The sequence below is a fragment of the Pan troglodytes genome, chromosome 15, assembly GCF_028858775.2.
Source record: "Pan troglodytes isolate AG18354 chromosome 15, NHGRI_mPanTro3-v2.0_pri, whole genome shotgun sequence".
In the NCBI taxonomy this organism is placed as follows: domain Eukaryota; kingdom Metazoa; phylum Chordata; class Mammalia; order Primates; family Hominidae; genus Pan; species Pan troglodytes.
Window position 1 is genome coordinate 29304464 of NC_072413.2, and position 17891 is coordinate 29322354.

The 17891-nt window shown below is 43.8% G+C and overlaps 1 protein-coding gene across 4 annotated transcripts in view; it reads left to right on the forward strand.

Moving 5' to 3' along the window:
* The window catches only part of AP4S1 (adaptor related protein complex 4 subunit sigma 1), a 70375-nt gene that overhangs the window by 30839 nt on the left and 21645 nt on the right, over window positions 1–17891 (forward strand). For all 4 annotated transcript variants that reach the window (XM_522814.9, XM_001171187.8, XM_054665937.2 and 1 more), the window contains exons 2-4: window positions 9550–9758; window positions 13274–13360; window positions 16328–16396. In XM_522814.9, coding sequence (XP_522814.1) covers window positions 9621–9758; window positions 13274–13360; window positions 16328–16396 — 294 coding nt within the window. In that variant the 5' untranslated portion in view covers window positions 9550–9620. The remainder of the gene's footprint in view (window positions 1–9549; window positions 9759–13273; window positions 13361–16327; window positions 16397–17891) is intronic.

Here is a 17891-nt window from a genome sequence, read left to right on the forward strand (position 1 = left end):
GCCACACTGGTCTCGAACTCCTGACCTCAGGTTATCCACCCGCCTTGGCCTTCCAAAATGCTGGGATTACAGGCGTGAGCCACCGTGCCCAGCCTATACTGTACTTTTTCATGCAGTGATTCGTTTGGCATTTTCCAGATTAATTGTGCAGCAGTGTTAGAAAAGAGAATAATGACTGGATCACTTCCAAAGCTACCTGAAGTTAATGCTCATTAAGCTCAAGTGAACATTTGGCTGGGCGCAATGTCTCACGTCTATAATCCTAGCACTTAGTGAAGCTGAGGCATGTGAATCACTTAAGTCCAGGAGTTCAAGACTAGACTGGGCAACTGGAAACCCCACCCTTACAAAATATACAAAAGTTAGCTGGGCGTGGTGGTGTGCACCTGTAGTCCCAGCTACCTGGGGGGCTGAGGTGGGAGGATTGCTTGAGCCTGGGAGGTCAAGGTTGCAGTGAGCTGTGATTGTGCCACTACACTCCAGCCTGGGTGACAGAGTAAGACCCTGTCTCAAAAAACAGAACAAAAAAAAGCTTAAGTGAACATTTAATGACACTGATATGTAGAGTGAGGCAATGTGATAGATTAAAGACAGCATTGTAGTATGAGTCAGGGGAGCAGAATTCAGGACTTCACTCTACATCTCTGATCAGTTTTCCCATCTACAAAATGAAGGGAATACACCTCAGGGATGACAAATATAAGGTGCATATGTTGCCACTCCCTGCTTCCTAACCTACAACTGACATGCCATCCTTTTGTTTTGAACCTGGAAGCAGCTCCAGAATCCTTCCCAAAGCAGCTATTAACAGTTAGTCACAGTTGACACCCAAGTTGAAACCCATTTGCTATCTTTGGATATGACAATCTGTAAAGACTCTCCTAGGTCTAACTCCCAGAAATACGCCATCAGAAATATAATACCTGCTCAATTCAATGTGTACTTCGTTCAGCCTCTTCAATCTCTTTTCTCTGGGCATTAAGTTTACATCATGTGGTTGCTGGGACATGGATCTGAGCATATTCTACTTTTATGTTGTTTTGGTTTATTTTATTTTTATTTTATTTATTTATTTTTTGGAGACGAAGTCTTGCTCTGTCGCCCAGGCTAGAGTACAGTGGCGCAGTCTCGGCTTACTGCAACCTCCGCCTCCTGGGTTCAAGTGATTCTCCTGCCTTAGCCTCTCAAGTAGCTATGATTACAGGCACCCGACAACACGCCTGGCTAATTTTTTTGTATTTTTAGTAGAGAAGGGGGTTCACAATGTTAGCCAGGCTGGTCTCGAATTCCTGACCTCAAGTGATCCACCTGCCTTGGCCTCCCAAAGTACTGGGATTACAGGCGTGAGCGACTGCACCCAGCCAGTTGTTTTTTTTTTTTTTTAGAGATAGGGTCTCCATCTGTCACCCAGGCTGGAGTGCAGTGGAGTGATCATAGCTCACTGTAGCCTAGAATTCCTGATCTCAGCCTTACTCTCCCAAGTAGCTGGGATTACAGACATGAACCACCACACCCAGCTCTTGTTTTTTCGCTTGTTTGTTTTTTGTTGTAGAGGCATGGTCTCCTATATTGCCTAGGCTGGTCTTCAACTCCTGGCCTCAGGTGATCCGCCCACCTCGGCCTCGCAAAGTGCTGGGATTACAGGCATGAACCACCTCGCCTGGCCCCGTATTCTACCCTGAATCTACCAGTCTCACTAGTCTTGAAAGCATGTTCATGCTAATCCAAGGAAAATGCTTGTTTGATTCCCGCTCTAAGTAACCTTAACCTTCTTTTCCTCTCGGGGTTTTCTAGATTCCCTTGCTAGGGCATCCTAGCACCATTTGTGAAATGCTTTCCCCAATGAAGTTGCCTTCTTTCTTCTTCCTTGATGTATATACACACATTCACACAAGCTTTTGCCTGTAGCATCTACTGACTTCCTTCCTGGTCATCAAAACATCTTCCCCATCTCTGTGTGTGTGTGTGTGTGTGTGTGTGTGTGTGTGTTTAGAGATAGGATCTTGCTCTGTTGCCCAGGCCAGAGTAGGAGTGCGGTGTTGTGATCATAGCTCACCACTGCCTCCAATTCCTGGGCACAAGCAGTCCTCCCACCTCAGCTTCCTAAGTAGCTGGGACTATAGGTACACACCGCGATGCCTGGCTTTTTTTTTTTTTCCTTTTTTTTTAGTAGACATGGCGTCTCACTGTATTTCCCAGGCTGGTCCCCAACTTCTGGGCTCAAGCTATCTTCCCACCATGGCCTCTCAAAGTGCTGCAATTATAGGTGTGAGCCACCACACCTGGCCCCTTGTGTGTCGTTAAATGCAAATAGTTTAAAACAGGAAGTTCATACCTGCTCCCTGACCACTCCCAACACTTGTCTAAGCATATTCCCTTCTTACTGTCCTACCTCAGTTTCATAATTATTTCATCTCCCTCCTCCTTGATGATTAATAACCATGATAGGTGCTTACAGCATTCATCTTCAGTTCTCAGATGTGTACTTGTCTCTTGAGTCTCCACATTGTTTATTTTGGCATTGTATATTCTATAGTAAAAATAGTTTACAGTTGTGTTTTTCTAGTTTTTTACCACTGCATCATGCTACAGTTAAAATTGTCTAATGTTTAAGAGCATGCAAGAAAAGAAAGATATATGCAAGTCTTTAGAAGCCTTCATTTACTCTTTTCAAAACTTAACATCCTAATGAATATCAATTCAACATGTCCTTATTTGTCATCCTTGTTCTTGAAGTCAGTGGGAAGGAATGCTGTGCTTGTAAGGTAGAAACCAATTTGATCCCTTGTTGTAACACCTCAGTGAGATCTTTTTACATCTCATTTTACCACTTAATGCAAGCAGGACATTTAAAGGCAAAGGTTTGGCCATGAGTACCTTTGAGACATTTTTTTCCTTTTACCTGGCAGTTGAAATCCAAGGTATAGAATTATAATTTCTAACTATCATAAAGATGGTTTTTAAGTAACTCTGCTGAAATGGAGTAAAAGAAAGGATGGTAATCTTAGCTTCCTGGTAACCTGCCGTAATTTACTGACAATAATTTGTGAGGCAAATAAAAGCAGCAGTTAATACCAAATGATTAAACACCACAGAGTATGTTGCAATCCAACCCACAGCCATGAGCTTATCTTCCTGGAAAAGGGAGTGAATGGCCACGGGCCTCCCCCATGGCACAGCTGTTATATCTCCAGCTGAGCTGGTCTAGATAAATGAAGGCAACAACCCCAGGCTTGGCCACACTGGGCCTGGCTCTTTACAGCTTAGTGTTTAGAATTGCTGTAAGATAACCACCTGTCTGATAGGGCTTAGGAAACAAGAAATGAGCTGGGAGGACAAAAAAATATATATATATATTTATTTATGTATATATATGTATTTATGTATATCTATGTATATATATTTATATGTATTTATGTGTATATGTATATATATTTATATATTTTTATGTATATATGTATATATATTTATATATATTTATGTATATATATTTTTATATATATATAAAACTTAGTCCAAGTATTATATCATAATGTTGTTTCTAGTTGCAGCAAGGAAATAATACAGTTGACTCTTGAACAACACAGGCTTGAACTGCACGGATCCATTTATATGCACCTTTTTTTCCAACCAAACACAGATGGAAAATACAGTGTTTGTGGCATGCAAAACCCCAGTTATATGGGGCTGATTTTTGTGTAGGTAGGTTCCACAGGGCCTACTGTGGGACTTGAATATGCACGGATTTGGTTATAGTCAGGGCAGTCCCGGAAACAATACCCTGCATACCAAGGGTTGACTGTAATGAAAACAGCTCAGTTGTAAAGTGAATATTTACTGTAGACCAGCGCCTTTGCTAAGTGCTGTTTGTGTTACCTATCTCACTCTCACACCTCAGAGGTAGCCATCCCCCTGGGGTTCAAAAAACCCAAGCAACTTAAGCGTCACATGGCAGGTACGTGGCAAAGCCAAGACTTGAGCCAGGTCTGTCTTACTCAAGTCTGAGCTTTTAAGCAATGCCTTCTCCTGTCTCCTCAAGCAGGCAAAATCCCCAAAGAAAAAAATACTTGCTGGTTTCAGCTTGACTTAGCTGCTTAGCTCAGTGCATAGTGGGACCCACCCTCTATCGTGGTGTTCCCCAGCCTCTGTATTTGCTGGGATTCTGATTAGTCCAAGAACCACTCATTCACCAAAGGTCCTGTTCTTCCATGCAATCTGCTTATTTCGCTAGATGCATGGGATGACACATGAATAAAGGACATTCAGGCATCTAGTGAAATATGGAGAATCATAAAGGAGAGTCTTGACTCCACTTTTTTGTTTTTCTTTTTGAGACAGAGTCTTGCTCTGTCACCCAGGCTGCAGTGCAGTGGCAGATCTCGGCACACTTCAACCTCCGCCTCCCGGGTTCAAACAATCCTCCTGCCTCAGCCTCCTGAGTAGCTGGGACTACAGGTGCATGCCACCACACCCAGATAATTTTTTTGTATTTTAGTAGAGACCGAGTTTCACCATGAGGTCTGGAACTCCTGACCTCAAATGATCCACTTGCCTCAGCCTCCCAAAGTGCTGGGATTACAGGCATGAGCCACTGTGTCTGGCCTAATTTTGGTATTTTTTAGTAGAGAGTGGGGTTTTACCATGTTGGCCAGGCTGGTCTCAAACCCCTGACCTGGTGATCTGCCCACCTCAGCCTCCCAAAGTGCTGGGATTACCGGCGTGAGCCACCGCTTGCCTGGGCAGTCAACTCTACCCTTCAACAAGCATGGATGCCTCATCAAACAGATAATTAATGTTTTGTGCTCAAAGAGGCTGTGAAGTAGATCAAGCCCTGTAAATCAGCCTCTGACTGGTATTCTGACAGCCGAGCATTTAGCAAACTGACTCTTAACAGACATCTTCTAAGGAACTGTTGCTAAGATCGCTAGCTGCAAATGCTTACCTGGGATGACCTAGCCCTGTAATAGTCTCCCCCGCTTTCAGTCTCCTAAGCAGCAGATTGGGAAACTGGTCCCTGCTAAAAGTGACACCTAATATTTGTGAATCAGTTGCAGGTATACATTAAAATCAATTTTTTTTTATTTTGAGATGGAGTCTCGCTCTGTCACCAGGCTGGAGTGCAGTGGTGCGATGTCAGCTCACTGCAATCTCTGCCTCCCGGGTTCAAGTGATTCTCCTGTCTCAGCCTCCTGAGTAGCTGGGACTACAGGTGCATGCCACCACACCCAGCTAATTTTGTATTTTTAGTAGAGACAGGGTTTCACCATGTTGGTTAGGATGGTCTCAATCTCCTGACCTCATGATCCGCCCGCCTCGGCCTCCCAAATTCGGTGCTGGGATTACAGGCATGAGCCACCACACCTGGCTGTAAAATCGCATTTTTAACAAAGATTTCAGATTGATCTATATGCCACATTTATTCTACATCATTTCTCATTTATTCTAGACACAAATTTAATGTTTTGTATATAGCAAATAGTGATAAAGTGAATGGGAAGATTTTTTGAATCCTGGAGGTTTATTTATTTATTTATTTACTGAGACAGAGTTTAGCTCTTGTCACCCAGGCTGGAGTACAATGGCACAATCTCGGCTCACTGCAAACTCCACCTCCCAGGTTCAAGTGATTCTCCTGCCTCAGGCTCCCAAGTAGCTGGGATTACAGGCGCCCACCACCATGTCCAGCTAATTTTTGTATTTTTAGTAGAGATAGGGTTTCACCATGTTGATCAGGCTGTTCTTAAACTCCTGACCTCAGGCAGTCCGCCCTCCTCGGCCTCCCAAAGCACTGGGATTACAGGCATGAGCCACTGCACCCGGCCAGGTCTATTTATTTTTAAAGGACCTTAGGAATCACCCTCCTCAGGGTTCTCAACCTACAGCCCAGGATAGGTGTCAGGAAAGTCTGTGGATGTCCTGAGGTTCTTTTACAGCATTTAAGTACATACCTCCTTGCACATTTTTCTGTAAAAGATTCATTAGCTTTCTTTGTATTCTCAGAGGGGTCTGTGTTCTAGTTTAATATACTTGCATTAACAGATGACGATGCTAAAGTTAATGAAATCAAATGGATTCTCTGATAGCACACAGTAATAGTTCACTAGGAATTGGCCGGGCGCGGTGGCTCACGCCTGTAATCCCAGCACTGTGGGAGGCCGAGGTAGGCGGATCATGAGGTCAGGAGATCAAGACCATCCTGGCTAACATGGTGAAACCTTGTCTCTACTGAAAATACAAAAAATTAGCTGGGTGTGGTGGCGGGCACCCGTAGTCCCAGCTACTCGGGAGGCTGAGGCAGGAGAATGGCATGAACCCGGGAGGCGGAGCTTGCAGTGAGCCGAGATTACGCCATTGCATTCCAGCCTGGGGGACAGAGCACGAGACTCCGTTTCCAAAAAAAAAAAAAATCACTAGGAATTTATGTTATAAGCAAATATTGGCTGGAGGCAGTGGCTCATGCCTATAATCCCAGCACTTGGAAGGCTAAGGCAGGAGGACCCCTTGAGGCCAGGAGTTCAGGACCAGCCTGAGCAAAATAGTGAGACCCCCATCTCTACAAAAATAAAAATAAAGGCCGAGCGCAGTGACTCATGCCTGTAATCCCAGCACTTTGAGAGGCTGAGGCGGGCAGATCACTTGAGGTCAGGAGTTCGAGACCAGCCTGGACAACATGGTGAAACCCGTCTCTGCTAAAAATACAAAAATCAGCAAGGCATGGTGGCAGGCACCTGTAATCTTAGCTACTCAGGAGGTCGAGGCAGGAGAATCGCTTGAACCCAGGAGGCAGAGGTTGCAGTGAACTGAGATCGACTGCACCATTGCACTCCAGCCTGGGTGACAGAGTGAGACTCTGTCTCAAAAATAAAAATAAATAAAAGTAAAAATTAGCTGGGCATAGTGACATGTATCTGTAGTCCCAGCTACTCCCAGCTACTTGAGAAACTGAGGCTAGAGGATCACTTGAGCCTAGGAGTTCAAGGCTATAGTGAGCCATGATTGTACCACTGTACTCCAGCCTGGGCCAGTATCCTCAGGACTGTTAAAGTCATGAAAAACGAGGAAGACTGAGAAACTGTCCCAGACCAGAACAGACTAAAGCAACATGACAATTAAATGCACTATAGTATCCTGGATGGGATTCAGGAACAAAAAGAGGACATTAGTGGAAGAATCGATGAACTCCAAATAAAGTCTGGAGTTAATAATAATGTACTAATATTGGTTTCTTAGTTTTGGCAAATGTACCATGGTAATGTGAGATGCTAACAATGGCCATCTTCGCAACTTTACTATAAATCTAAAATTTCAAATGTTAAAGTTCATTTAAGAACTATTACTCATCTTAGTTTTTTGCACTGGTTCTCACAGATATCACAAAACGTGAATACAATATTGTCAGCTGAGCCAGACCAGCCAGCTCTCGTGGTCATGATGAAAGAAGGACTGGCCATTGATGAATATTATGCTCATTTGCATTGATATTTCCAAAACCTATGTTGAGTGTAAGAGAAACAAATATGAGATTCAATACAACTGAGTTAGACATAACAGCACAAGCATGAACCCCTGAATGAGGAGGATGAGTTAGGGGTGTCATGGATCCATGCATGTGCTTGGCCTTTGAACCGCAGCCCACCTCTGACACAAAGTCATGCAGTGACTTTGGGTATCTTCTTTTCTTTTTCTTTTTTTTTAAGAGTCTTGCTCTGTCACCCAGGCTGGAGTGCAGTGGCACAATCTCAGCTCACTATCACCTCCACCTCCCGGGCTCAAGAGATTCTCCTTCCTTAGCTGGAGTACAGTGGCACCATTTCAGCTCACTGCAACCTCCGCCTCCCGGATTCAAGCAATTCTCCTGCCTCAGCCTTCTGAGTAGCTGGGATTACAGGTGTGCACCACCATGCCTAGTTAATTTTTGTATTTTTACTAGAGCCAAGGATTCACCATATTGGCCAGGCTGGTCTTGAACTCCTGACCTCAAATGATCCGTCTGCGTTGGCCTCCCAAAATGCTGGGATTACAGGCATGAGCCACCGTGCCTGACCGGGTGTCTTTATTTCTAAACTTTAACCTGCTTGACCTTAAAGTAAGGATAACAGACTTGATAAGGTGGCTCACGCCCGTAATCCCAACACTTTGGGAGGCCAAAGCAGGAGGATCACTTGAGCCTAAGTGTTCAAGAACGGCTGGCAATATAGTGAAACCTCATCTCTACAAAAAGTTAAAAAATTAGCTGGACGTGATGGTGCATGCTTATAATCCTAGCTATTCAGGAGGCTGAGGTGGGGAGATCACTTGAGTCCAGAGGCAGAAGCTGCAGTAAGCTGAGATTGCACCACTGCACTCCAGCCTGGGTGACAGAGCGAGGCCCTATCTCAAAAATAAAGTAAGGATAACAGAAGTACCTACCTCAAACAATTGTGAGAATTGCTCAGCACAGCACCTTACAGAGCCTGTTATAGGGCCTGGAGGAATTTGATAAATTGATATCACTACTATTATTTCCACCACTAAGGAAAGAAAAGCTTTACTATAGATCTTGTCTCCATTGCCCATAAAATAAAGCCCAAATTCCTTAGCATGACTTCTAAAGCCAATTATATCATATGTGAGTAGCTTAATTTCCTGCAACTATTCTTCCCATGCCCTGAACTGCAGCCCCAGTGAACTTTCCAGAGCTTTCATACCCGTTTTCTCTGCCTCAGTCTTCCCCTGTAGCTCATTCTTCACGACCTCACATCAGTGCCCCTTCTCCGGGAAGCAGTTCTTCACTCTCCTGTGATGTTCCTTGTCCCGCCCTTCTGTACACCCATGGAAGCGGACCTGTCCCAGTTATAACTCATCACCTTGTACTGCCGTTGTTTACCTACCTAGCACCTTTGCTGGATGTAAAAATCAGAAGATCAGAAGTCCTTACTATTTCATCTTCACATTCTTCTGGTGCTTGACACATCGTTGTTACCCAGCAAAATGAATGAGTAAATTGAATGAATAGAAACAGAAGTACTGCAGTTGCTCAGAATTATTTTGGAGAATAACTGATGAAAATTTACCATTGGTTTTTATTTTTTTATTTTATTTTATTTATTTATGTATTTTTTTGAGACAGGGTTTCGCTCTGTTGCCCAGGCTGGAGTGCAGTGGTGCAATCTCGGCTCACTGCAAGCTCCGCCTCCGGGGTTCACGCCATTCTCCTGCCTCAGCCTTTCAAGTAGTTGGAACTACAGGCCCCCGCCACCACACCCAGCTAATTTTTTGTATTTTTAGTAGAGATGGGGTTTCACCATGTTATCCAGGATGGTCTCGATCTCCTGACCTTGTGATCCACCTGCCTCGGCCTCCCAAAGTGCTGGGATTACAGGCATGAGCCACCGCACCCGGCCTGGTTTTTATTTATTAAAACCTCAATTAGTTCATAGGAATAAAGACTGATATTATCAGATGATATTTACTACTACTTTATTTACTGTTTATCTATAAAAACATTTAATATAATTATTTGAGAAATTTGATCTTGCCTTTCTGGTTTTGTTTGTTTTTGTCTTCAAGGTTCCAGTTACAGCCATCCCTTGTCATAACTTTTGAACTGTATTTGGAAAAATACTGGCCAGGAAAGAAAAATGATAAAATTTTTCCTCATGGTGAATAAACAAGGGCAGACTCGACTTTCTAAGTACTATGAACATGTGGATATTAATAAGCGTACACTTCTGGAAACAGAAGTCATAAAGAGCTGTCTCTCTCGATCCAATGAACAAGTAAGTCTCTGGTCCTCTCTTTTATCTCTGCATTCAACTCATCCTTGGCAGATTTGTTATTACTGAGTCTCAGGGGCCATCATTTTCTTTGAGCTATATTCCTTCAACAGCTACTAAAGAAAATAAGTGATGTGAAATGAAAAACTGAAAGAAGCATAGCTCTCTTTACATCCCTTTAAGAAAACAAAAACAAGGAAAACCTGGAAGAATCTTGGGTTCTTATTTAAGTCAGCATATTTGTCTCAATGCACCTTGGAAACGACAGTAAAATTTCCTTCTGCTAATAGACACACCTCTTCTTTTTTCATTCCTATGAATTCAGCCCTTGAAACTCTCATGAGTGCCTGTATCAGGTAGCTTTCTATAAGCCAAAAAATGAAGATCAGATGATTGGTATAGAGGTGAATACTGAAGACCCATTTTGTGCCAGAGGATAATAATATTATTCTCAAATGGGGTGGTTTTATTCTGCTTATTATTTTTGTAAATATACCACCAATATAATACTGAAACCAGTGATTTAAAAACAAAACAAATTTGATTATCTAGGTGGGGAAAACGGAAATTAAGAATTCATGTGAAACAACAAATTTATCCATCTTCCAAAATGGAGGTTAAGGCTGGGTGCAATGGCTCACGCCTGTAATCCCAGCACTTTGGGAGGCTGAAGCGGGTGGATCACTAGAGGTCAGAAGTTCAAGACCAGCCTGGCCAGCATGGTGAAAAATTAGCTGGGCGTAATTGTGCACAACTGTAGTCCCAGCTACTGGGGAGGCCGAGGCAGGATTGTTTGAACATGGGAGGTAAAGGTTGCAGTGAGCCAAGATTGCTCCATTGCACTCCAGCCTGAGCGACAAGAGCGAAACTCTGTCTCAAAAAAAAAAAAAAAAAGGAGGTTAAATAGGAATTTTTAAAACTGCGTCCTTTTTTTTTTAATTTAAAAAAAAGTTTTTTTTATTATACTTTTAAGTTCTAGGGTACATGTGGACAACATGCAGGTTTGTTACATATGTATACATGTGCCATGTTGGTGTGCTGTACCCGTTAACTCGTCATTTACATTAGGTATATCTCCTAATGCTATCCCTTCCCCCTCCCCCCACCCTACCACAGGCCCCGGTTTGTGATGTCCCCCACCCTGTGTCCAAGTGTTCTCATTGTTCAATTCCCACCTATGAGTGAGAACAATTTTTTTTTTTTTTTGAGATGGAGTCTTGCTTTGTCACCCAGGCTGGAGTGCAGTGATGCCATCTTGGCTCACTGTAACCAACCTCCACTTCCCGGGTTCAAGCGACTCTCCCGCCTCAGCCTCCTGAGTAGCTGGGATTACAGGCTCATGCCACCACACCCAGCTTATTTTTGTATTTTTAGTAGAGATGGGGTTTCACCATGTTGGTCAGGCTGGTCTCGAACTCCTGACCTCAAGTGATCTGCCTGCCTCGGCCTCCTAAAGTGCTGGAATTACAGGCATGAGCCACCGTGCCAGGCCAAAAACTGAGTCCATTTTGCAAAGAATTTTTTCCCTAGCTCATACCTTGAACACAATATTTTTTTTTTTTTGAGACAGAGTTTTGCTCTTGCCCAGGCTGGAGTGCAACGGCACGATCTTGGCTTACCACAACATCCACCTCCCAGGTTCAAGCGATTCTCCTGCCTCAGCCTCCCAGGTAGCGGGGATTACAGGCATGTGCCACAACGCCCGGCTAATTTTGTATTTTTAGTAGAGACAGGGTTTCCCCATGTTGGTCAGGCTGGTCTTGAAATCCTGACCTCAGGTGAGCCACCCGCCTTGGCCTCCTAAAGTGCTGGGATTATAGGCATGAGCCACCACGCCCGGCCCCTTGAACAAAATTTTTATGAAGAATTTTATTTAAAGAATTACTTAATCCAGTCCTAAACTTGCCAAATCTGTTGGAAATTACTCAACAACTGAGGGAAAATCAGAAAACTTGTTTAACTTGTGCATTAATTTTGTCAGTTCTCCATTTCACTGCATAATGGGCTGCCTGTGAGCACCAGTGCTAAATCATCAAATATTAAACCACATCAGTGCTCAGAAATAACATGGTACAAATGTGTCTCCCTTGGCATCTCAACTGATTTTTCAGTTGGGACATCACAGAGTTCCTCTTTGAATTACTACTTTGGCCTGCCGTGGCACACACTGTTTCATGTTGTCAGATGGAAACAGAAACTGTTAAAGGGCTGTGTTAATAGCCACATACTTTAAGTAAAAGTAAATACTCTTAGAAGCATTCCTGTTTGAATCTTTCTGCAGAATGCAGGCACTCAATTTCAAACATCATTTTCACTGATAGGTTACCCTTTGAAATGAAAGCTTTGGAATGAATATACTTAGATACTTTTGATGCATTCTAAATTATTTTAGATTTTAAAAGGAGCCCACTGGGCTTTTGGCATAATCAGGCACCAAAGTAGCATAATAGCAGCTTAGTTTTTATCCATAGAGGTGCTTTGATACTTTTTTTTTTAATGTCAGAAACTCCTGAGAAGCTTTGAAAAATGTTCCTCAGTTCTTTCAAAAAGGTTGTGTTTCCTTGAAAGATCCAGCTGAGCAGAGATCCCACTGGCTCTACAGTGAGCCAAACGCTGCAGAATGCTTCTGTACTCATTACCTTTATCCTAATTTTAAATAAAAGCCTAAATTCCTCCAGATGGCTTTCCCATAGAGGAATTTCCATGGTCAAAATTTGCAGCTTCATTCCCAGGTGCATCCGGGCACCTAAGAGCAACACATCCAGCACACCCTAAAATCCAGAAGAAGAGTAACCTTGTGCTTCTGCCCACTCTCCACCTCCCATCCACTCAGTGCCTTCCCATAACTCTTTGTACAAAGGTGATAGGAAAGGGATGAATGAGAAGGGAGTTTTTCCATGTGTCAGTGGTGGCAGGCTAGTTATTAATTCATATGAAGCAATGTTTACAATGCGAGATTTTGTCTAGCATCTGCCACAAAGAAGGCATCTTTAAATAATTTATAAAATAATCTACATGGATTCTTTTCATGAGTCTAGGAAAAAGCAACCAATTTTTGTTTGTTTGTACCATGTATTTGGCTCCTCAATGACTATTAAATAGTACAAAACTGAGAATATCTAATTGCTTCCAAAAAAATCTTGGGGAGGTGAGAAGAAGAAAATCTTCTTTATCGTGTTTGCTTATTTTCGCTTCAGAGGCGCTTTAAAATGCTGATTATGCATTACCTTTGCCTGCTGACTTCCACACAGAGCAAAGCAAAGGAACGAGAAGGAGTGTAAGTGGGAACCCATGTGAACCCTCAGACTTTTTTCCAATACTTCTCCAGTTTCCACTAGAGATGCTTCCAAGTGGTCCCCTGAATATTGTGAGAAGGTCACCAATGGTTGTGTAACATCTTAATATTCTATATTTCTAGGAATGTTTGTCGGGTAAATCAGAACCTAGAACTTACGCATGTCATTTTAAAGAACTCTCTCTCAGCCACAGGAATTAATATCTCATTGTGTTTTGTCTAGTGCTCTTTCATTGAATATAAGGATTTTAAGCTGATATATCGGCAGTATGCAGCTCTCTTCATTGTGGTTGGAGTTAATGACACTGAGGTAAGATAATAGAAGAGCCCTTGGAAAATGCAAGAATTTCTTTCTACTTGCCTCCCTAAGAATTATGAGTCTCTTGATTTTTTTAGACAGAATTTTGCCCTGTCACCAGGCTGGAGTGCCGTGGCATGATCTCAGCTCACTGCAACCTCCACCTCCCAGGTTGAAGCGATTCCCCTGCCTCAGCCTCCCAAGTAGCTGGGATTATAGGCATGTGCCACCACACCCAGCTAATTTTTTGTATTTAGTAGAGATGGGGTTTCACCATGTTGGCCAAGATGGTCTCGATCTCCTGACCTCATGATCCGCCTGCCTCAGACTCCCAATTTATTTTTATTTTTATTTTTTTAAGAGACAGGCTAGAGTGCAGTGGCACAGTCATAGCTCACTGCAGCCTTGAATTCCTGGGTTCAAGCAGTCTTCCCATCTCAGCCACCTGACTAGCTGGGACTGCAGGCTCACACTCCCAAGCCCAGCTTATTTTTTTGCTTTTATTTTTTTTTTAGAGATGGGATCTCACTGTATTGCCCACGTTGGCCTAGAACTCCTGACTTCAAGCGATCTTCCTGGCTTAGCCTCCCAAGTAGCTGGGAATACAGGCACAAGCCACCGTGCCTGGCTAGGATCTTGGTTTCTAGCAAGGATGAGGAAAGCTGTGTGGAAGAGAAATATCTAGGATGTTTCTTGGATTAGATCAGGAGCTTGCAAAGTAGAGAAGCCCCAAACCACAGAATGCCTTTTTCTGTTGTAAGCAATACCAGTGCCCTGCCCTTGTTCTCTTGAACAATGAAGCAGGTCAGATAAGTATAGAGGCCGACTGATTTTGGCATTAAACATGGGCTGAGGCCGGGCGCGGTGGCCCACGCCTGTAATCCCAGCACTTTGGGAGGCAGAGGCGGGCAGATCACGAGGTCAGGAGATCGAGACCATCCTGGCTAATACAGTGAAACCCCATCTCTACTAAAAATACAAAAAATTAGCTGGGCGTGGTGGCGGGCACCTGTAGTCCCAGCTACTCGGGAGGCTGAGGCAGGAGAATGGTGTGAACCCAGGAGGCAGAGCTTGCAGTGAGCCGAGATTGCGCCACTGGACTCCAGCCTGGGCGACAGAGTGAGACTCCATCTCAAAAAAAAAAGGGCTGATATATCAAAAGCCAGAGAAAACTCTAAAGATGATTGTATGGCAATTACATCACCTCAAATTTATTTAGTTCACCCCTTCACAAATGCCACTCCCAAATCAATAGCACTTATGGCCATGGAATCCCTGAAAGGATGTTTTAGATCTAACTGAAATATTGATTTGTTGTTTTTTATCCATGAACCAAACTTTGAAGTGGTTTTCCCATCTTCACAGATAGAAAAATGATGGCATGAAGAGCCTGAAAAATTGCTTAAGCCAATTTGTGGTAAAGTCAGGAAATAGATCTAAGAACTCTAAGTGCTAGACACTAAGATTTTAATCTGGCTAGATTCATCATGGACTTCAAAAAAAAGAAAAAAAGATTATTTTGGAGATGGAATCTCACCCTTTCACCAGGCTGGAGTGCAATGGCATGATCTCGGCTCACTGCAACCCCTGCCTCCTGGGTTCAAGCGATTCTCCTGCCTCAGCCTCCTGAGTAGCTGGGACTACAGGCACCCACCATCATGCCCAGCTAATTTTTGTATTCTTAGTAGAGACAGGGTTTCGCCTTTTGGCCAGGATGGTCTCGATCTCCTGACCTCATGATCCACCTGCTTCAGCCTCCCAAAGTGCTGGGATTACAGGCGTGAGCCACCGCACCCGGCCTAAATTTTTTAAGACATGGTCTCTCTCCGTCACCCAGGCTAGAATGCAGTGGCACCTTCACGTCTCACTGCAGCCTTGACCTCCTGGCCTGAAGTGATCCTTCCACCTCAGCCTCACAATCCCGAGTACCTAAGACTACAGGTGCACACCAAGATACCTGGATATTTTTACTTTTATTTATTTATTTATTTATTTGATTTTTTTTTTGGGGGGGGGGACGGAGTCTCGCTAGGTCACTCAGGTTGGAGTACAGTGGCACGATCTTGGCTCACTTCAATCTCAGCCTCCCAGGTTCAAGTGATCCTCGTAGGTTCAAGCAATTCTCCTGCCTCAGCCTCCCACGTAGCTGGGATTACAAGCATGTGCCACCATGCCCAGCTAATTTTTGTATTTTTAGTAGAGACGAGGTTTCACTATGTTGGCCAGGCTGGTCTCAAGCTCCTGACCTCAAGTGATCTACGCATCTCAGCCTCCCAAAGTGCTAGGATTACAGACATGAGCCATTACGCCCAGCCTATTTTTTTATTTTTTGTAGAGGAGAGGTCTCATTATGTTGGTGAGGCTGGTCTTCAACTCCTGGGCTCAAGTGATCCTCCCACCTCGGCCTCCCAAAGTGGTGGGGATTACAGGTGTGAGCCATCACGCATGGCCTTTTTGTTTTTTAAGATAGGACCTCGCTCTGTTTCCCAGGCTGGAGTACAGTGGTGCCATCATAGCTCACTGCAGCCTGGAACTCCTGGGGTCAAGCCATCCTCCTGCCTCAGTCTCGCAAGTAGCTGAGACTACAGGCATGCACCACCACACCTGGCTAGTTTTTAAGTTTTTTATGGAGACAGAGTCTCACTATATTGCCTAGGCTGGTCCTGAACTCCTGGCCCCAAGCCATCCTCTCACCTTGGCCTCCCAAAGTGCTAGGATTACAGATATGAACCATCACATCTGGCCAAAAAAAATCCTAGAAGTTAAGGTTTATCTACATTTCCCCCATTAATAAGCATCTTTTAAACAAGTGAGTGATAGAACTGTTCTGAATATTTGTCAGTGGGAGGCTACTTTCCTCACATTATCGGTTCACTAAGCCACATGCTCTAAAACCTGGACGCTGACTGGGAAGTTCTATGTCTGGTTTACATGGGGAGCGACACTAAAACTGATTGTACCTTTCTTCTTTTATTGTAGAACGAGATGGCTATTTATGAATTCATTCATAACTTTGTGGAAGTTTTAGATGAGTATTTCAGCCGAGTGGTAAGTCTAATGGCTAAAAAATGGTTTACTTCCTCAACCCAGTTTCCCAGAAATTGAGTCTCTTTGGATCTATATCAAGAACATGTGTTAATACAGAGTTTTAATAAGTAAAAGTTAAAACTTAAGTGATGCCAAATTTTCTTTATCTTTCCTTCTGGTTTATCCAAAGTGTTACAAGCCTATACATGCCTGAGATCTTTATAAAGAACTGGAAAAACAAAAAAAACCTCTTATAGCTGGGCGCGATGGCTCACGCCTGTAATCTCAGCACTTTGGGAGGCTAAGGTGGGCAGATCACAAGGTCAGGAGATCGAGACCATCCTGGCTAACACAGTGAAACCCAGTCTCTACTAAAAATACAAAAAATTAGCTGGGCATGGTGGCGGGTGCCTGTAGTCCCAGCTACTCTGGAGGCTGAGAATGCCATGAACCCGGGAGGCGGAGCTTGCAGTGAGCCGAGATCGTGCCACTGCACTCCAGCCTGGGCAACAGAGCGAGACTCCATCTCAGAAAAAAAAAAAAAAAAACCCTCTTATTTGTTTTCTCCCAATTATGAGCTTTTGCTATCTGACTTGCCCCCTCTTTTCTTCTTCCCTCTGCTTTCTTTTTTTATTTTTTATTATTTATTTATTTTTTTATTTTTTGAGACAGAGTTTCGCTCTTGTTGCCCAGGCTGGAGTGCAGTGACGCGATCTCGGCTCACTGCAAGCTGTGCCACCACGCCCAGCTAATTTTGTATTTTTAGCAGAGATGGGGTTTCTCCATGTTGGTCAGGCAGGTCTCAAACTCCCCACCTCAGGTGATCCACCCGCCCGCCTCAGCCTCCCAAAGTGCTGGGATTACAGGCGTGAGCCACCGCGCCCGGCCCCCTCTGCCTTATTTCCTAAGACACCAGGATGCTTTTCGCTTTAAGAATCATTCCCATCCAAACCCTTGTTTTGAGGGTCAAAAGTCAATTCTCCTTAGGGAATATGTGAGCTCCTTTCCGAAAATCTTTTTAAAGCCATTTTAATAGCTATATTGAAATATATTTTATATATAATACAGTTCACCCATTTAAAGTGTGTAATTGGCCGGGTGTGTGGCTCACGCCTGTAATCCCAGCACTTTGGGAGGCCGAGGCGGGTAGATCATGAGGTCAGGAGTTGAAGACCAGGCTGGCCAAAATGGTGAAACCCTGTCTCTACTAAAAATACAAAAAATTAGTTGGGCATGGTGGCACCTGCCTGTAATCCCAGCTCCTCAGAAGGCTGAGGCAGAGAATAGCTTGAACCCAGGAGGCAGAGGTTGCAGTGAGCCAACATCCCACCACTGCACTCCAGCCTTAGTGACAGGGCAAGACTCCGTCTCAAATAAATAAATAAATAAATAAATAAAGTAAGCTGGGCGCGGTGGCTGACGCCTGTAATCTCAGCACTTTGAGAGGCCGAGGCAGGCCGATCACGAGGTCAGGAGATCGAGACCACCCTGGCTAACACGGTGAAACCCTGTCTCT